The 13,125-nt window shown below is 50.7% G+C and overlaps 1 protein-coding gene across 1 annotated transcript in view; it reads left to right on the top strand.

Annotated features, from left to right (window-relative positions):
• Positions 1 to 13,125, top strand: part of CACNA2D2 (calcium voltage-gated channel auxiliary subunit alpha2delta 2) — a 750,433-nt gene that overhangs the window by 629,109 nt on the left and 108,199 nt on the right. Inside the window, exon 10 of the mRNA XM_025204332.1 lies at positions 1,129 to 1,228. Within this exon, the coding sequence (XP_025060117.1) occupies positions 1,129 to 1,228 (100 nt within the window). The remainder of the gene's footprint in view (positions 1 to 1,128; positions 1,229 to 13,125) is intronic.

Genomic DNA, 13,125 nt, shown 5'->3' with positions numbered 1-13,125 from the left:
CATCCAGTTCCTCCAAGTGCCCCTGCCAAGTGACAATGGTCCATACAGCTCCATACAGCCTCCAAGGATGGAGATTCCACCATCTCTCTCAATAACATGTTCCAGTGCTTCCCTACCCTCCTAGTGAGAAAGTTTTTCTTAATATCCAACCTAAACTTTCCTTGCTGCAACTTGAGACCATTGCTCTTTGTTCTGTCATCTGTCACCACTGAGAACAGTCTAGCTCCATCCTCTTTGGAAAATGCCCCCCTCAGTCTTTTCTTCTGAAGACCAAATGAGCCCAGTTAAAAGCTTCCAGAGATGCATTTCTCCAGATAGCCTGTTCCAATGTTTGACCACCCTCATAGTCAGAAAGTTCCTCTTAATCCCCAACCTGAATTTCCCCTGGTGAAGCTGGAGACCATTGCTCCTATTCTTGTACCCTACAGGCATGGTCTAGCTGGAGTCATCTAGACCCAGCACTCTTTCCTGCTTGTGCAGGGGGTCGGACTCGATGATCTATTGAGGTCCCTTCCGACCCTAACATCTATGAATCTATGAATTGCTCCTATTCCTTTCAGGCATGGAGAAAAGCATGTTATAGTCCATCTTTGCTATAGTCCCCACTCAGTCTTCTCTTCTCTAGATTCAATAACCTGTTCTTTCTGCCTTTCCTCATCAGTCTTATGGGCCTTATTAATTTTTGTTGCCCTGCACTGGACTCCTTTGAAACTGCTCGCATCATTCTTGACGTGCAGGGCCCAAATTTCTATGCAGAGCAGAGAACACTTCCTGCAAGCAGGAGACCAAAGAGGCTATACTGGAATGAGCAATAATACTATGCAACTTCTCCATACAGCCTCAAAGGATGGAGATTCCACCATCTCTATCCTTGGAGTATCTCCATCCTTGGAATCTCCATCCTTGGAGCATCTCTGGATGTTTTTAAAAGCAATTTGGACAAACAGTTGCTGGGGTGGTTTAGTCAGGGGCAGTCCTACCCTGAGCAGGGGACTGAACTAGTTGACCTTATGATATCCCTTCTAACCTGACTTTATTATGATCATAAGGCAGGTGGAGGATAATGTTACAGCATCATTCTGTGTTCATTGAGCCACATAGCAAGCTCTATGCCTTCTGCTTCCCCAGGAGTGGCAGTGTCAGTGGTCTGACCCTGAAGCTGATGAAGACATCCGTCTATGAAATGCTGGACACCCTTTCAGATGATGACTACGTCAATGTTGCTTCAGTGAGTACCTTTTCTCGGGTGGGGAGAGAACAGAGGAGGATGGGAATGGGATGGAAGATCATACTGTGGCTCAGCTGGATGTGGTGAGCTTGATGCAGGGATCTTGGAGTTCCGGCCTCTATTGTGCAAGAAGTCTGACCAGAATGGCCTTAAAAACTTAGAATCTATGAATTATGTGTCTGTTAAAGAGGTAGTGGATAGCCATGATGAAGAGAGCTTTTCCTATGCTGTCATGATGGCATGCTCCCAGATGAGCCAGGAGGTGCTCTTTCCTTACCTACAATTTCAGAAAACTGCCATAAGGACCTGGCAAGCTGCTCAAGGAGAAATGTGCCAGGGTGGCAGCCTGTCCCAGGAATATCAGGGAGTTGCTAATCAAAGGGGAGGCAGAGAGGAAGTTTTTTACAGCTGGAGTTTGATACAGCAAAATCTTCCTGCCTGTAGTTAAATGGACAAGGACTGATTGTTCACACAGTGAATAAGCAGAGGTTAAACTAGCACAGTGGAAGCCTGAGTGAGTTCTCACCCTAAGCTCCAGTTCAATCTGGAGCCTTGCTGGAGTTCAGATCCCTGCTGTCCAGTTCATTTTCTTTCCTGGGAGCAGAGGCTCCAAATTTTCTTGGAAGAATCCATCCAGGTATGCCCAGGTCATGATGCAGTGCACAGCAATTTCACAGAGCCAGAGCACTAAGCAAACATGAATTCTCCCCAAGCAGTATCCCCATAATAGCCAATGTGCAGAGAGGTAAAACCCTGTTGTAATCTAGTAGCCACATTGAGAAAAGAATCCACAGCTCCTTAGTCTATGGACCTTCTTCAGGTCACTAAGCCATGAGAACTGAATAGTTCAGCTAAGTCTCAACGTTCCACCTCACCCCTAGGTACTTAGCTGAAGCCTGTAGACTTATTCTACTACTAGCACACTGCTGACAAAGATAAACCTTGACAGGTGCATGTAGCAGGGGAGGGTGCAGAAAGTTCATTTCTCTGCATATAGTAGCCAGGCAGGATTCCAGTCTGTTAAAGAGACATTATGGGAGAGAGTTGGTTGTATCTGGTTAAGCCCACAGAGGCCCTAGGCAATAGGGGGGTGGTCAGGTTTGTGGGGGGTCTGACCACTGGTCATTGAGGGTATGGTTAAAGCCACCTGCCAGCAGTCATATATGCTAACTGCGCTGTGTGCTAATGTGGGATGTCTGTTGCATCTTACTGCACCATCTCTCCAAGAGGGGAAGTGGGACTAGAAATAGGAAGCTGCCTGTGCTAAATCATGGCTCTTGAATGCAACATTTGCAATGATGCAGGTGACACAGCAATTTAAGCGTGCACAGTGGGATGCTACAGTACAGCTTATCCTAGTAAGGGCAGAAGTATACGTAGGGAATGCCTTAACCCTATGGAGTCAGTAAAACTGTCACACATGGCAGGTCTCCACTTCTCTCTATATAGTATATATTATTGTTTGGCAACAGGGTAAATTGAGTGGCACTAATTATACTGAAACCTTTTTTATTGCTAACGAACACACTGTAATTGTTATGTAGATAGTCTGTATAGACAAGTAACCTCAGGGCTCCACTGTGCTATGAGAGTGAATCACTTAGCTGCTAAATAACTATGGAACTGAGAGAGAATGGAGTTATAGGTACAGTAGGAATATAAGATATTGTTAATAGTTAAACACTAATTTCTGTGTGCAGCAGTTACATGCCGCCTAACTGCAATCTGTTTCTTGGCTGCAAAGAGATGAGCACTTTTAGTGCTTAGGGGTAGAGAGAAGGAGACACGGTATTCTTGGATGTGATCCCTAGGAGATATTCTCTAGGCCGATGGGTTTCAATCTGTGTTCTGCAGACCACTGGGGGTCCACAGACTATGTCTAAGGGGTGCACGAAAGATGACTAAGATGACTATGATCAATCAAAAGTATGTGAATACCCACACTTACACTTCAAAGGTGTCCATATGTCTATTTGAAATTTCCAGAGGGGTCTGCATCTCCATTTAAAAAAATTTTAGGGGTCCACAAATGAAAAAAAGGATTGAAAACCATTTCTGTAGGCTATAAATTCTGGCACTGCAGCATCCCACTGTACACTCAAATTGTTGTGTCACTTGTACCATTGCAAATGTTGCATCCTAGAGCCATGGTTTAGCACAGGCATCTTCTTATCTTTACCCCCACCTTCCCTTTTGCTTGGAGAAACAAGAAAAGGTTTTGTCCCTAGTCCAGGCAGCTCAGGCCTCATAAGGAGGGTTCCAGTTGTCAGTACCTGCTCTAATCAAGCTCATGAGTACCATGAGAGCTGCAGGGCCAAGGAAATTGCTATAGAAGTTTTTGAGGTTGGTTAAAGCTTGGTGATCACATGGTAGCCTTCCAGTGAAACCTGATCATTAGTCCAGGCCCTTAGTCCTGGCCTTTTCAGCCCTTTGAAGCTGGTTGGTACAAAGGTCCTGGACATGTACAAAAACAAGAACAAAACCTACTATCCTGCCCTTTACCAGTTGTTGAAAGTAATGATCTTTGACTTGCTTGTCTAACATGTCCCAGTGGTAGAGGTGCGGCTGAAGTTTGCAAGACTTGCTTAAAGCACCTGAAGGCTATACTGTCACCACTGCCAGCTGCTGTGTGCAGGGACATAATTGCAGGATCCTGTAATATGTAATTTTTAAAGAGGTTTTCCAAAAGTTCCTGAGCCCATTTGCACAGCACCGGATAGACCTGATAAACTGCCCCAAAACAGCCAATTTGCAGCTTCACAAAGAAGAAAGTCTGAAAGGTACTTCAACAGGTCACCTGATCCAGGCCCCTGCTCAGGGCAGGATTACCTGAAACTAAACCAGTGGGGACCAACCTTTTTAGCAGACGTGCTACAACTTAGCCCTGTACTCTCCTTAAGTATCACTCCAATCCCTTTCCTCTTCCATATCAGCTGCTCTGCTTTCTGCCTCCTGCCCTGTACTTCCTTCCCTATCTGCTGCTGTGTTTTTGGTTTTATGCCCTATCTGTTACTGTGCTGCCTGCCCTCTTTGCGGTCTGGCAAGTGCCACACACAGAGGCTGCCCATGCCACTTGCGGCACCCATGCCACAGGTTGGCCTCCCGTGGTCTAAACCACCCAGGACAAGTGTTTATCCAACCTGCTCTTAAAAATTTCCAATGCTAGAGATTCCGTATGTCAAGCCACCATGTAACAGTCAATGCCGTGGATACCTCCTAGGACTTTGGCAGCTTTAATAGTATCTCCGCAGGGCCATTGCAAGAACACGGGCATTTAAAAACCTCAGGCCTAGTGTTCAGAATTGCTGAGCATCTACTGTTCCTATGGAGATTGGTGAGGGCTGGGGTTTCTCATCCCTTTGGCAAAACAGGTGCCTAGGCCTGTGGGGCAAAGGCAGGAACCCTGCTGATGCAGTAGGAGTCATAGGAAGAAGCTTGGCATGGGGCAGGGAAGTTGCTACTGAGCTCCCTGGTGTTACCGTGCAGTCAGTAAACCAGCTGATGGGTTTCCATCAGAATATAATAGCTGCTGCCATTCTCCCCAGCCTCCAGCACCCAGGAGTTAAATCAGCAATTGCTTCCTTAAAGAACAGGAGCTGGAAGCAGCTTGGGCCTCTGACAAAATGCCACGGTGTCTGGGTGTGAGCAGGCCTGCTCTTTATGCTGCTTATTTATTTATTTCTTATAATGGGAAAGGAAAACAATCCCCAGCCCCTTGGAGGCACTGCCCTCTGCCTTGCACAGCTCCTGCAGCCCCATTTACCATTTTTGTCACCTTTCCCTTCCCCCTGCTCCCGACATCTCCCTGCCTTTGATCGATTGCAAATGACAAAACACACCTGCGAGAAATAAATTACATCCTTCCCTTGCCATTTCCCCTGCTCCAGCTTTGACGGACTGTTTTGTTTGTGCGAGATGTTCATTGTAGTGAAAGGAGGGCGAGGGCTCTAAGGGGAGAGAGGCTGTACTTGGCTATGGTGGAGGAGATGTGCTGTTGCGTCAGACATTATAGCTGGAGAGAGATTTGCTGCTTTATAGGGGTGCATAGAAGTAGATTGGCATGTCACCAGGAAATGCTTTGGCTTCCTAAGGGCACAGCATGTGTCATCTCATAGGCTGTGTGTGGCTTCTGACAGCCTTCCAGTCACTGGGACTAGCCCAGAGTAAGGCTCTATTCAATGCGAGTAGGAGTTGTACAATCTGGCCCTTGGGGGAGGAGGGGTACATTTTATGCGTCCTACCAGATAAGACACAGGATGTTTGGAACAGCACAGACTTGTTACCTGCTGTGAGTCAGAGATTGTCTCCTGTTCCCCATACCCTTCCACATGCTGCTAGGGAGTACTCCAGGATGTGAATGCCACAAAACATCTAGTTTAGGTTCTTCTCTTCCTTCCACCAAGGGAAGTGCACCGGCCTTCTCAGCAGGAGAGCAAGTGTTTTGGGCTGGACCCTTGGACACAGCACCATGTCAGGATGGCTGACCTTCTGTTAGGGATGTGAACTTCCTCTTTGAAGGAGACAGAAGCTGGAAAGTTCTCACCTTCTAGCAGCATAGCTCCAGTTTAACAGGGATATCCCTTTCCTCTCTCTCTTTTCCTGGTTTGTGCCATGGTCATTACCTGGAATGACTATGAGATGCAGAGGGCAAGAGATCCATCTAGCTGAGAATGAAAATCCAGCCCACAAGTTCACTGAACAGTTCCCCTGAAGAAAATGGGTGGCCAGTCTACCCTGAAGGACAGCTATTGGGGTTGAAGTCCTGTTCCAACATCCCTTGAAATCAGTGGAAAGGCTCCAGTTGACTGTGGGTCAGCAGCCTGGCTTGTTAGCATGGTCCCACTGACTTGATCCTTGTCACCTGCCCATATGTATAACATAAGGTTCCGCTTGTTTGCTCCGTTAAACTCACTAAGGCCTTTCATGCAACCAGTGACCTGGCTCGAAGAAGCTGCTGTTCCAGTCGAGGTCAGTGTAGGCTCAGTGTTTCTAAATCCTGAGTGTTTCTAAACTCTAGCTCAGTGTTTCTAAACCTGTGGGTCATGACCAAAAAGTGGGTCACAAGAATATTTGAAAGGGATGGGAGCCAGTCCTAGAAAAAATACAGGAAACCATGGGTTTCCCTTTCAAAGCTGGCAGCATTCCAGCCTGCAAGGAGCTGCTTAGAGCAATTAGAGGCAGCAGGTGCACGTGCGTCTGAGTGTGCACACACATGGCCGGCATGTAGCCAGGCAGGGTCGTGGGAGCAGCCCCAGCAGCTGGATGCAGATAAATGTATGGGGAGTGAGGGTTGGAGGTCCAGGGCTTGGGGATTGTTCTGGGGGGGTGGGGAGCAGGTGCCTGCTGGCACTGGGGGAAGGTGGCCAGGCACCAAGGCTGCATCAAGGCAGGGAGGAAGGTGCCTGCCCATCCAGCAGAGGAAGAGGACGGGGGTGGGGAGCTGCATGGCTGGGCCAGCGGCACCGGGGCCAGTGCCTGTACTCACAGGGGAGGGGCACCTGGGAGACACAGTTTGGGGGGCAGGAGGGGCCACAACCAGGCTGTCTGGCATGGCGCAGGAGCCCCAGCCCAGGGCAGGGGGCGTGCCAAGGCCTCCCGTCTCCTTCCAGCCCGTGCTGGGGCCAGACTCACTCCACTGCTGCCTGCATGAGCTGGAGCCACTGCAGTCACCACTGAGCAGGACAGGGGAAGCTGGGGATCCCCTCTGGCAGGGCTGGAGGGGTCAGGGGGTTGCAGGTTGGGAGTGAGGGGCCATGGTGCTATGGGTGGGGAGTGAGGGGCACCGGCAAGGCCAGGGGGCTGTGGGTTAGGAGTCAGGGGCACCGGCAGGACCAGGGGGCTGTGGGTCAGGACTGGTCATCAATGTTTAAAAATCAGTCCTGGTACAAAAAAGGTTGAGAACCACTGTCCTAGCTGAAATCACCCAAACATGGTACCTCTGAGCAGAAGGCTACTACAAAAGGAGCATATGCAAGAATTCAGAGAGAGTAGGAAGATTAGAAGCCCCTCACAGCCTGCCACTGGAATAGGACCAGTCCCCACACTGCATTGTTTATGGGTTACACTCAACAGAGAAGAGGAGAGGACAGCACTGTGGAAGACCCAACCCCATCACAAGCTGAGGCTTTTTTCCAACTATGGTATGTCACACAGCAAGAAGCCTTGTTGTTCAGATTCAGCAGGGAAGCTCTTCAGCTCAAGGCAGACAGCAAAGCAGAGGCATAACAAAGGTTATAAGGAAGCTGTTGAGAGTTGTAGCAGTTTTTGAGGCTGTGAAGCTGTCAGTGATTGGCATACCCCAGCAGCCAAAAACACGGACATTCCCATCCTCCAGCAGGTGACAAAGAAGTGCCACCCAGCCTCTCCTACCAGTCACCACTGGAGGCATTGAGCTAACTAATGAGCCAGACATTGGGGGTGCTTTGTGTCTGGGCAGTGCTCAAGCTGATGCCGGGCTCCTGGAGGACAAAGTTCTTTCCTTAGTAGTGAGAAAGGCAAAGCTGCTTTGGGATATCTAGAAGAGCAGGACTGGATTGCATGCACTGCGCGAGGTTATCAACCTCATATCCCAACATGGGTGCAAGGCTTGGGTTCATGAAAACTGCTCCTCTTTGGCAGACTGACAGCTTCCACCTCCACAAGGGCCTATGGTGCTGGATGGGCCCAAGTGACAAATCACTGAAAGGCTTGATCCATCATACACTGTGGAAAGTCTCCCTCCCTGCTATACTCAAGAATGACTGGACTGAGTCCTTGGGGCATGATCCTGCACAGTGCTGAGTACCTGAACCTGATCTAGGAAAGCTTCCTCCATCGCAGATGCTTATAAATCCCACATCACTGCTCTTTAATATTTTTATTCTCACAACACCCGTATTTGGGGGGAGGCAGTGCTTTTATCCCTATAGTATTGGTGGGGAATTGAGGCCTAGGGAGGCTGAATGACTTGCCAAGTTTATGGACTGAGTCAGTGGTGGAAGAGGGAGTTACACAGGGGGGCTCTTAAGGGCTCAGTTGGTGCCCCTGGCCCTGGACCACCTGCACACAAGTATCCCCAACACCTCAAAGGTTCATGCTCCTTGCATGCCCAACCCCCAGTAGTGCTTGTTGGAGGAGACAGTGAGCAATTTAGGTGAATCCCTGACTCATTCTGGGAGAGGAAAGAGCCCCACCGGAGGGTCCAGGGAGCCCTGTCAGACCCCCACTTCCATAATGAAGGAGTGTAGTCTGCCTTCCCAGCATGGTCTCACACTCTGAACCCCATGGAGAGCTTGAAGCTATGTAGAGGGGAGGTGCAGGAATGTGTATTATCATCCCATGTGGCCCTGGAGCCCCAGGGGAAGAGTTTGAAACCCTCTTACATGATGGGGAGTGTGGCAGGGCACTGCTTGTGCTGCCACTTTTAGGGCCTGGAGCTGGCAGCGGCAGGTGCCTGAGGAGGGCAGCCATTTTGGATCTGGGGCTGCCCATTTAAACAGGGCAGCTCGGCTGCTGGGAGGCCAGGCAACAACACCGCCTGGCTGGAGGGCTGCTGGTGTCATCTGGAGATAAGGGTGGAGCTGTAGGGATGGTCAGGAGGCTCCTGGTCCTGGGCATGACCTAAAACTGCACCCTGCTGGGAGTGGGTGGCCTGGTGGGGCTCCCAGTGGTGCGGGAGCCCCCAGGAAATGCCAGGCCAGGGACCACCCTGGTGAAAGGTGGGTTGGGGCACCTTACCCCCTAGCCCCCATGACCGGGTGGCTGACCCCTTGTTTTAGAGGGCCCAGAGGGTGGACCCTCGGAGAGAGAAAAGGGCCATAGACTCAGGCCTGTCTGACCTCCCCCTGACTGACCCGTGCTGGGGCCAGGACGAAGGGGCAAAGGGATGGGAGGGGCCCACCATGAGGGATGCCCAAGAGCTGAGAGCCTGGGGTCCTGACTGGCCTGGAGGTGGGCCAGGGCTAGAAAAGCCAAAGGTCTTGGTGGGGGGACTGCACCCGAAGGGGAACCAGGTCAGAGACCAATGGTGCCTGGTATGACGGCGGGTGAGACCGCCTGAGGGGAGGAATCCAGGCGGGGTTCAATAGAAGGATTCTGGGTCCCAGTGTGGGGGCCGGTGATTAGAGGACCATCGAGATGCCATCTGTGAGGCTTGGGCTGCGGTGTAGGGGAGGAATGGAGCTGCAGATAGCGCCCCCTGGCATCAGCGCAGGAAATGGGCAGCCTCCCGCTTGTTAACATCTCTGTTAATCAATTAACATCAAGGCATGGCGGGCGAGAAGGTGGGCGGTTGGCCCAAGAACAGGTGGGCGGGCCACTCTGAGAACGCCCCGAGCAGGCCCCCGTTACAGGGAGTTCCCAAACACCTGGCTTTCCTTGGACACTGTCTGTCCACTCGGCTCCCTGGTACCATGACACGAGGAACCCCAGGACAACACAAAATGCAAGATAGCTGGTGATTTGGCATTCAGGTCTGAGCAACTGCATGGACAGCCATACTAGAAGCCCAACCTGAGTCCCTGTGTCCTCCCTGGACCTACTCTGCTTTGGAGGTGATATAGGGCTCCACCGTGCCACTTCCACACTGCATGGAGGGCTCTGTGGAATGTGGAAGTCTCACTATACATTTCCACTATGTGGAAACTCGTAGTGGAAATGTATAGTGGCACCCCCACTCTGCACATCCCATCTGTGAGATCCCACCCTGTGCATTCCAGATCCCAGAAACAAGGCAATGTAGTGCCTTCAGGTGATCCTGAGTGTATACCCAGAGCCAGTCCCAGGGGCTCTACCTTTGGTATGCATATTGGTACCACTTTAAAGCAATCACATTGCCTGTTTCCTGGCATTTGGGGCACCTTGTGTGAGGGAGAGTGGGCAAGGCATGTTTCACCACTGCACTCCAGGTACAGTGCAGAGGTGATGGAGACACCACTCAGTCTGTATCCTCATTGCAGTGAGCAGGCTCCCAGCACCAGACTCAACCCATATGCTGGCCAGTCCGCAGCAGACAAGCAGGATGGCAGGTAACACCCAGTCAAGCACCCATATTAGCTCTGCAAGGAGGAGGTGTCCTGACAACAACTCAGATCTGTCTATATCTTGGACAATCTTCTCCCCCTTGCCCTGCCTGTTAGGCCCTCCTCTGGGAGTTTCCCATAGGCCCCCCCTATATTTTAGAGCTCTGTTTTGGAGCCTGGCTGCTCCTGTCCTTCAGGTCCTTGGCCCCACTCCTGTCTTCCTGCTCTGTCTATTTTTTGCCCTCATGCCCTAGGCTGTTCTAGTCCTTTGGGTGCCAGAAGCAGTTTGCAGCACAGGAGCTACAAGCAAAGCCAGCTCCTTGCCCAGAGTAGCACTGGAGGGGGGTGCTGGGAACTGCTGCCAAACCACATCACATCGCCCTCCTGAGTGGTTTCATGAATAAATACTGCCATTCTCAGGAGAGATGGGAGGGAAGGCAAGTCCCAGGCGTGGGGGAGGATCATGGGGCTGGCCTGGGAAAAGGGTCCAGTTGTGAGAGCCACTCAGTCTGCATGTTGCCTCAAGGAAGACCCCTGGCACTTGGCCTTGCACCCCACAGTGCAGGACCCCTAGCCCTGGGCCCTGCCACTCCCTGATGCTCATCCATGGGCCCTAGCATTGAGCCTTGCCCCTCTTGCAGTGCTCAGCCCTGGTCCCTGGCCCACCTGTCTCCTTCTTGTCCCTGAGACATAACCTCCATTCCAGGACTTTGCCCATTCCTGATGCTCAGCTGTGACCCTGAAGTGGCATCTCCGTATGCCAGCAGGAGTTCCAGTGCTGGGATTTGGTGCATGCCTTGGTCTGAATTGAAAGGTCCCTAGTGAGGGGGCAGTGGGTACTGTCTGTGGGCAGAGATGAATAAGGGCAGGGGAGGCACTGAGAGCTGGCCAGAGCCCTGCCCACACTGCCTGTCAGCCCCTCTACTACTGCAGCAGCTCCTGTGAGTCCTCGTTGCTCCCTGGGAAAGTTATATTTCCTCCTTTACACCAGGAAGTTGGAGGGAGAAGTGTCCAGACAACTGCTCTCATCAGGGAGCAGGAGGAGCTAGGCTCAGCCCTTGAAGTATAGCATAGAGCAGGTATTTCTCCTTCCCTCTTTGGTAGGGGCTTAGGAGGGAAAGGTTTAGGATTCAAAATGAATGGTCCCAGCAAACTGGTTGGCCATGAGTGTAACTGATGGGCCCCAGCCCCATTTGAATGCTTAGGTGTCTAGACAGATGCCTCAGAACCACTCATCCCAGGCGCAGTGTCTCTGTGCAAGATTAGCAACAGCTGCTGGGGAGAAAGTTACTGACCCCAAACTCCTTCCCCCCTCCACACAGCCTGCTCCTGGGTCAGGCAGCTCTCTCTCCCTGGACAGCATTCCTGATTGATTTCTGTAGTATTTGGAGTGTGTGAAGAGCTTAACAGACGAGTAGGAAACTGGCCAAACAACTTGTAGAGGAAGGAGAACAAAATGACTGAGTGGTGAGGCAGGGCCAGCATCCTGTCAGCATTACACCGTTGGCTTCCTTGCATTAGTCAGGGAGGATCTGAGGGGAAGACAAGCATGTACTGACCTGAGAGAAGAGACTGGCTCAAGGAGGGCATGGGAACAGCAAGAGGTGTCAGAGGACTGGTGCGTTAGACTGCGAGGGAAACAGACTCAGAGGCAGTAATCTGCTTTTCACTGCCTGTGGCCAGAGCTGTGGGTGTGCAGCGCTACAGGACCTTAGGAACTTTGGTGATAGGATCAGGAAGGTCATCCAGGGTCCATGAGTCCAGCCCCTTCTGTCACAAGCATACATCATAAGCTCCCTTTCATCTATGAATCCACGTCTGTCTCAGAAGTAGTTAGGTTGTTTGTGTCCACCATTCCCACTGGACAGCTGTTCCTGCACCTCACTGTTCTCGCAGTTAGGAGGCTTCTTCTGATTTCCAACCTAGGGTCACTTGTGACCAGTTTACCATAGAATCATAGAGTAGGGCTAGAAAGGACCTCCATAGGTCATCTAATCCAAACCCCTGCCTGAGGCAAGATCTTCCCTATCCAAACCATTTTATGTATACAAATTCATTGTTTAACTTCTTAGCAAACTACAGTCAACCCTGCCACCACACAGGACAACACCCTAACCCACCACAAGTAAAGCAGGGGGACCACAGAGGCTAATGCCCTGCTGCTGTAAAAGTTGTTAATATAAGCTCAAGAGTTCACAGAATGCCTATTTATTCACGGGCTAGCATTTTCCTTTATCTTAAATAGCGCTTCTCCCCTAAGTGTCTTCCCCTGCCCCTCCAGTGTATTTATAGACAGCCCTCAGAGCCCACCTCAGCCTTCCTTTTGCAAAACTAAACTTATTAAATAAACTCTTGTAGGCTCAGGCTCTACAGTCCCCTTATCTTCCTAGTAGCTTTTTCTGTACCTGTTCCAATCTGGGTTCATCTTTCTGGAACATGGGTTACCAGTGCTGTATACAGTACCTAGAGGAGGCAACCCCAGCTCCCTGCACAACAGCATTAACATGCTCTGTACTGGAAGTACCTCACCTGATGCATCCTATCATTATAAATGCCTTTTTTGTGGTCACAAGGGTGGCTCATAGTCATTATGTGATCAGGCAATTCTCCCAGGTCATTTGCCCTCTGCATTGTTAGGTCAAGGTGTTTCCAGTTGTTTTCCCAAGATCAGATGCCCCCAAACACAGAAGCTACTTTTGCAAATAGGTTCTTCCACGTTTTTTAATGCATTGTCCTTATGAGTGGCTCCTGAGGCTTCCTGAGGCAAGAACACTTGGTGGAACTAGAGGGCAGGGCTAGATGTGCCAACCCATCATGCCAAAGGGGAAGAGGGGGTACAAGCTTGGTAAACTTACAGATTGCACATTCTGCATGACATGTTCTTTCTGGTTTAGGGAA

This window comes from Alligator sinensis, unplaced genomic scaffold (genome assembly GCF_000455745.1).
Source record: "Alligator sinensis unplaced genomic scaffold, ASM45574v1 scaffold858_1, whole genome shotgun sequence".
NCBI lineage: Eukaryota > Metazoa > Chordata > Crocodylia > Alligatoridae > Alligator > Alligator sinensis.
This window is presented reverse-complemented; position numbering and strand designations above follow the sequence as displayed.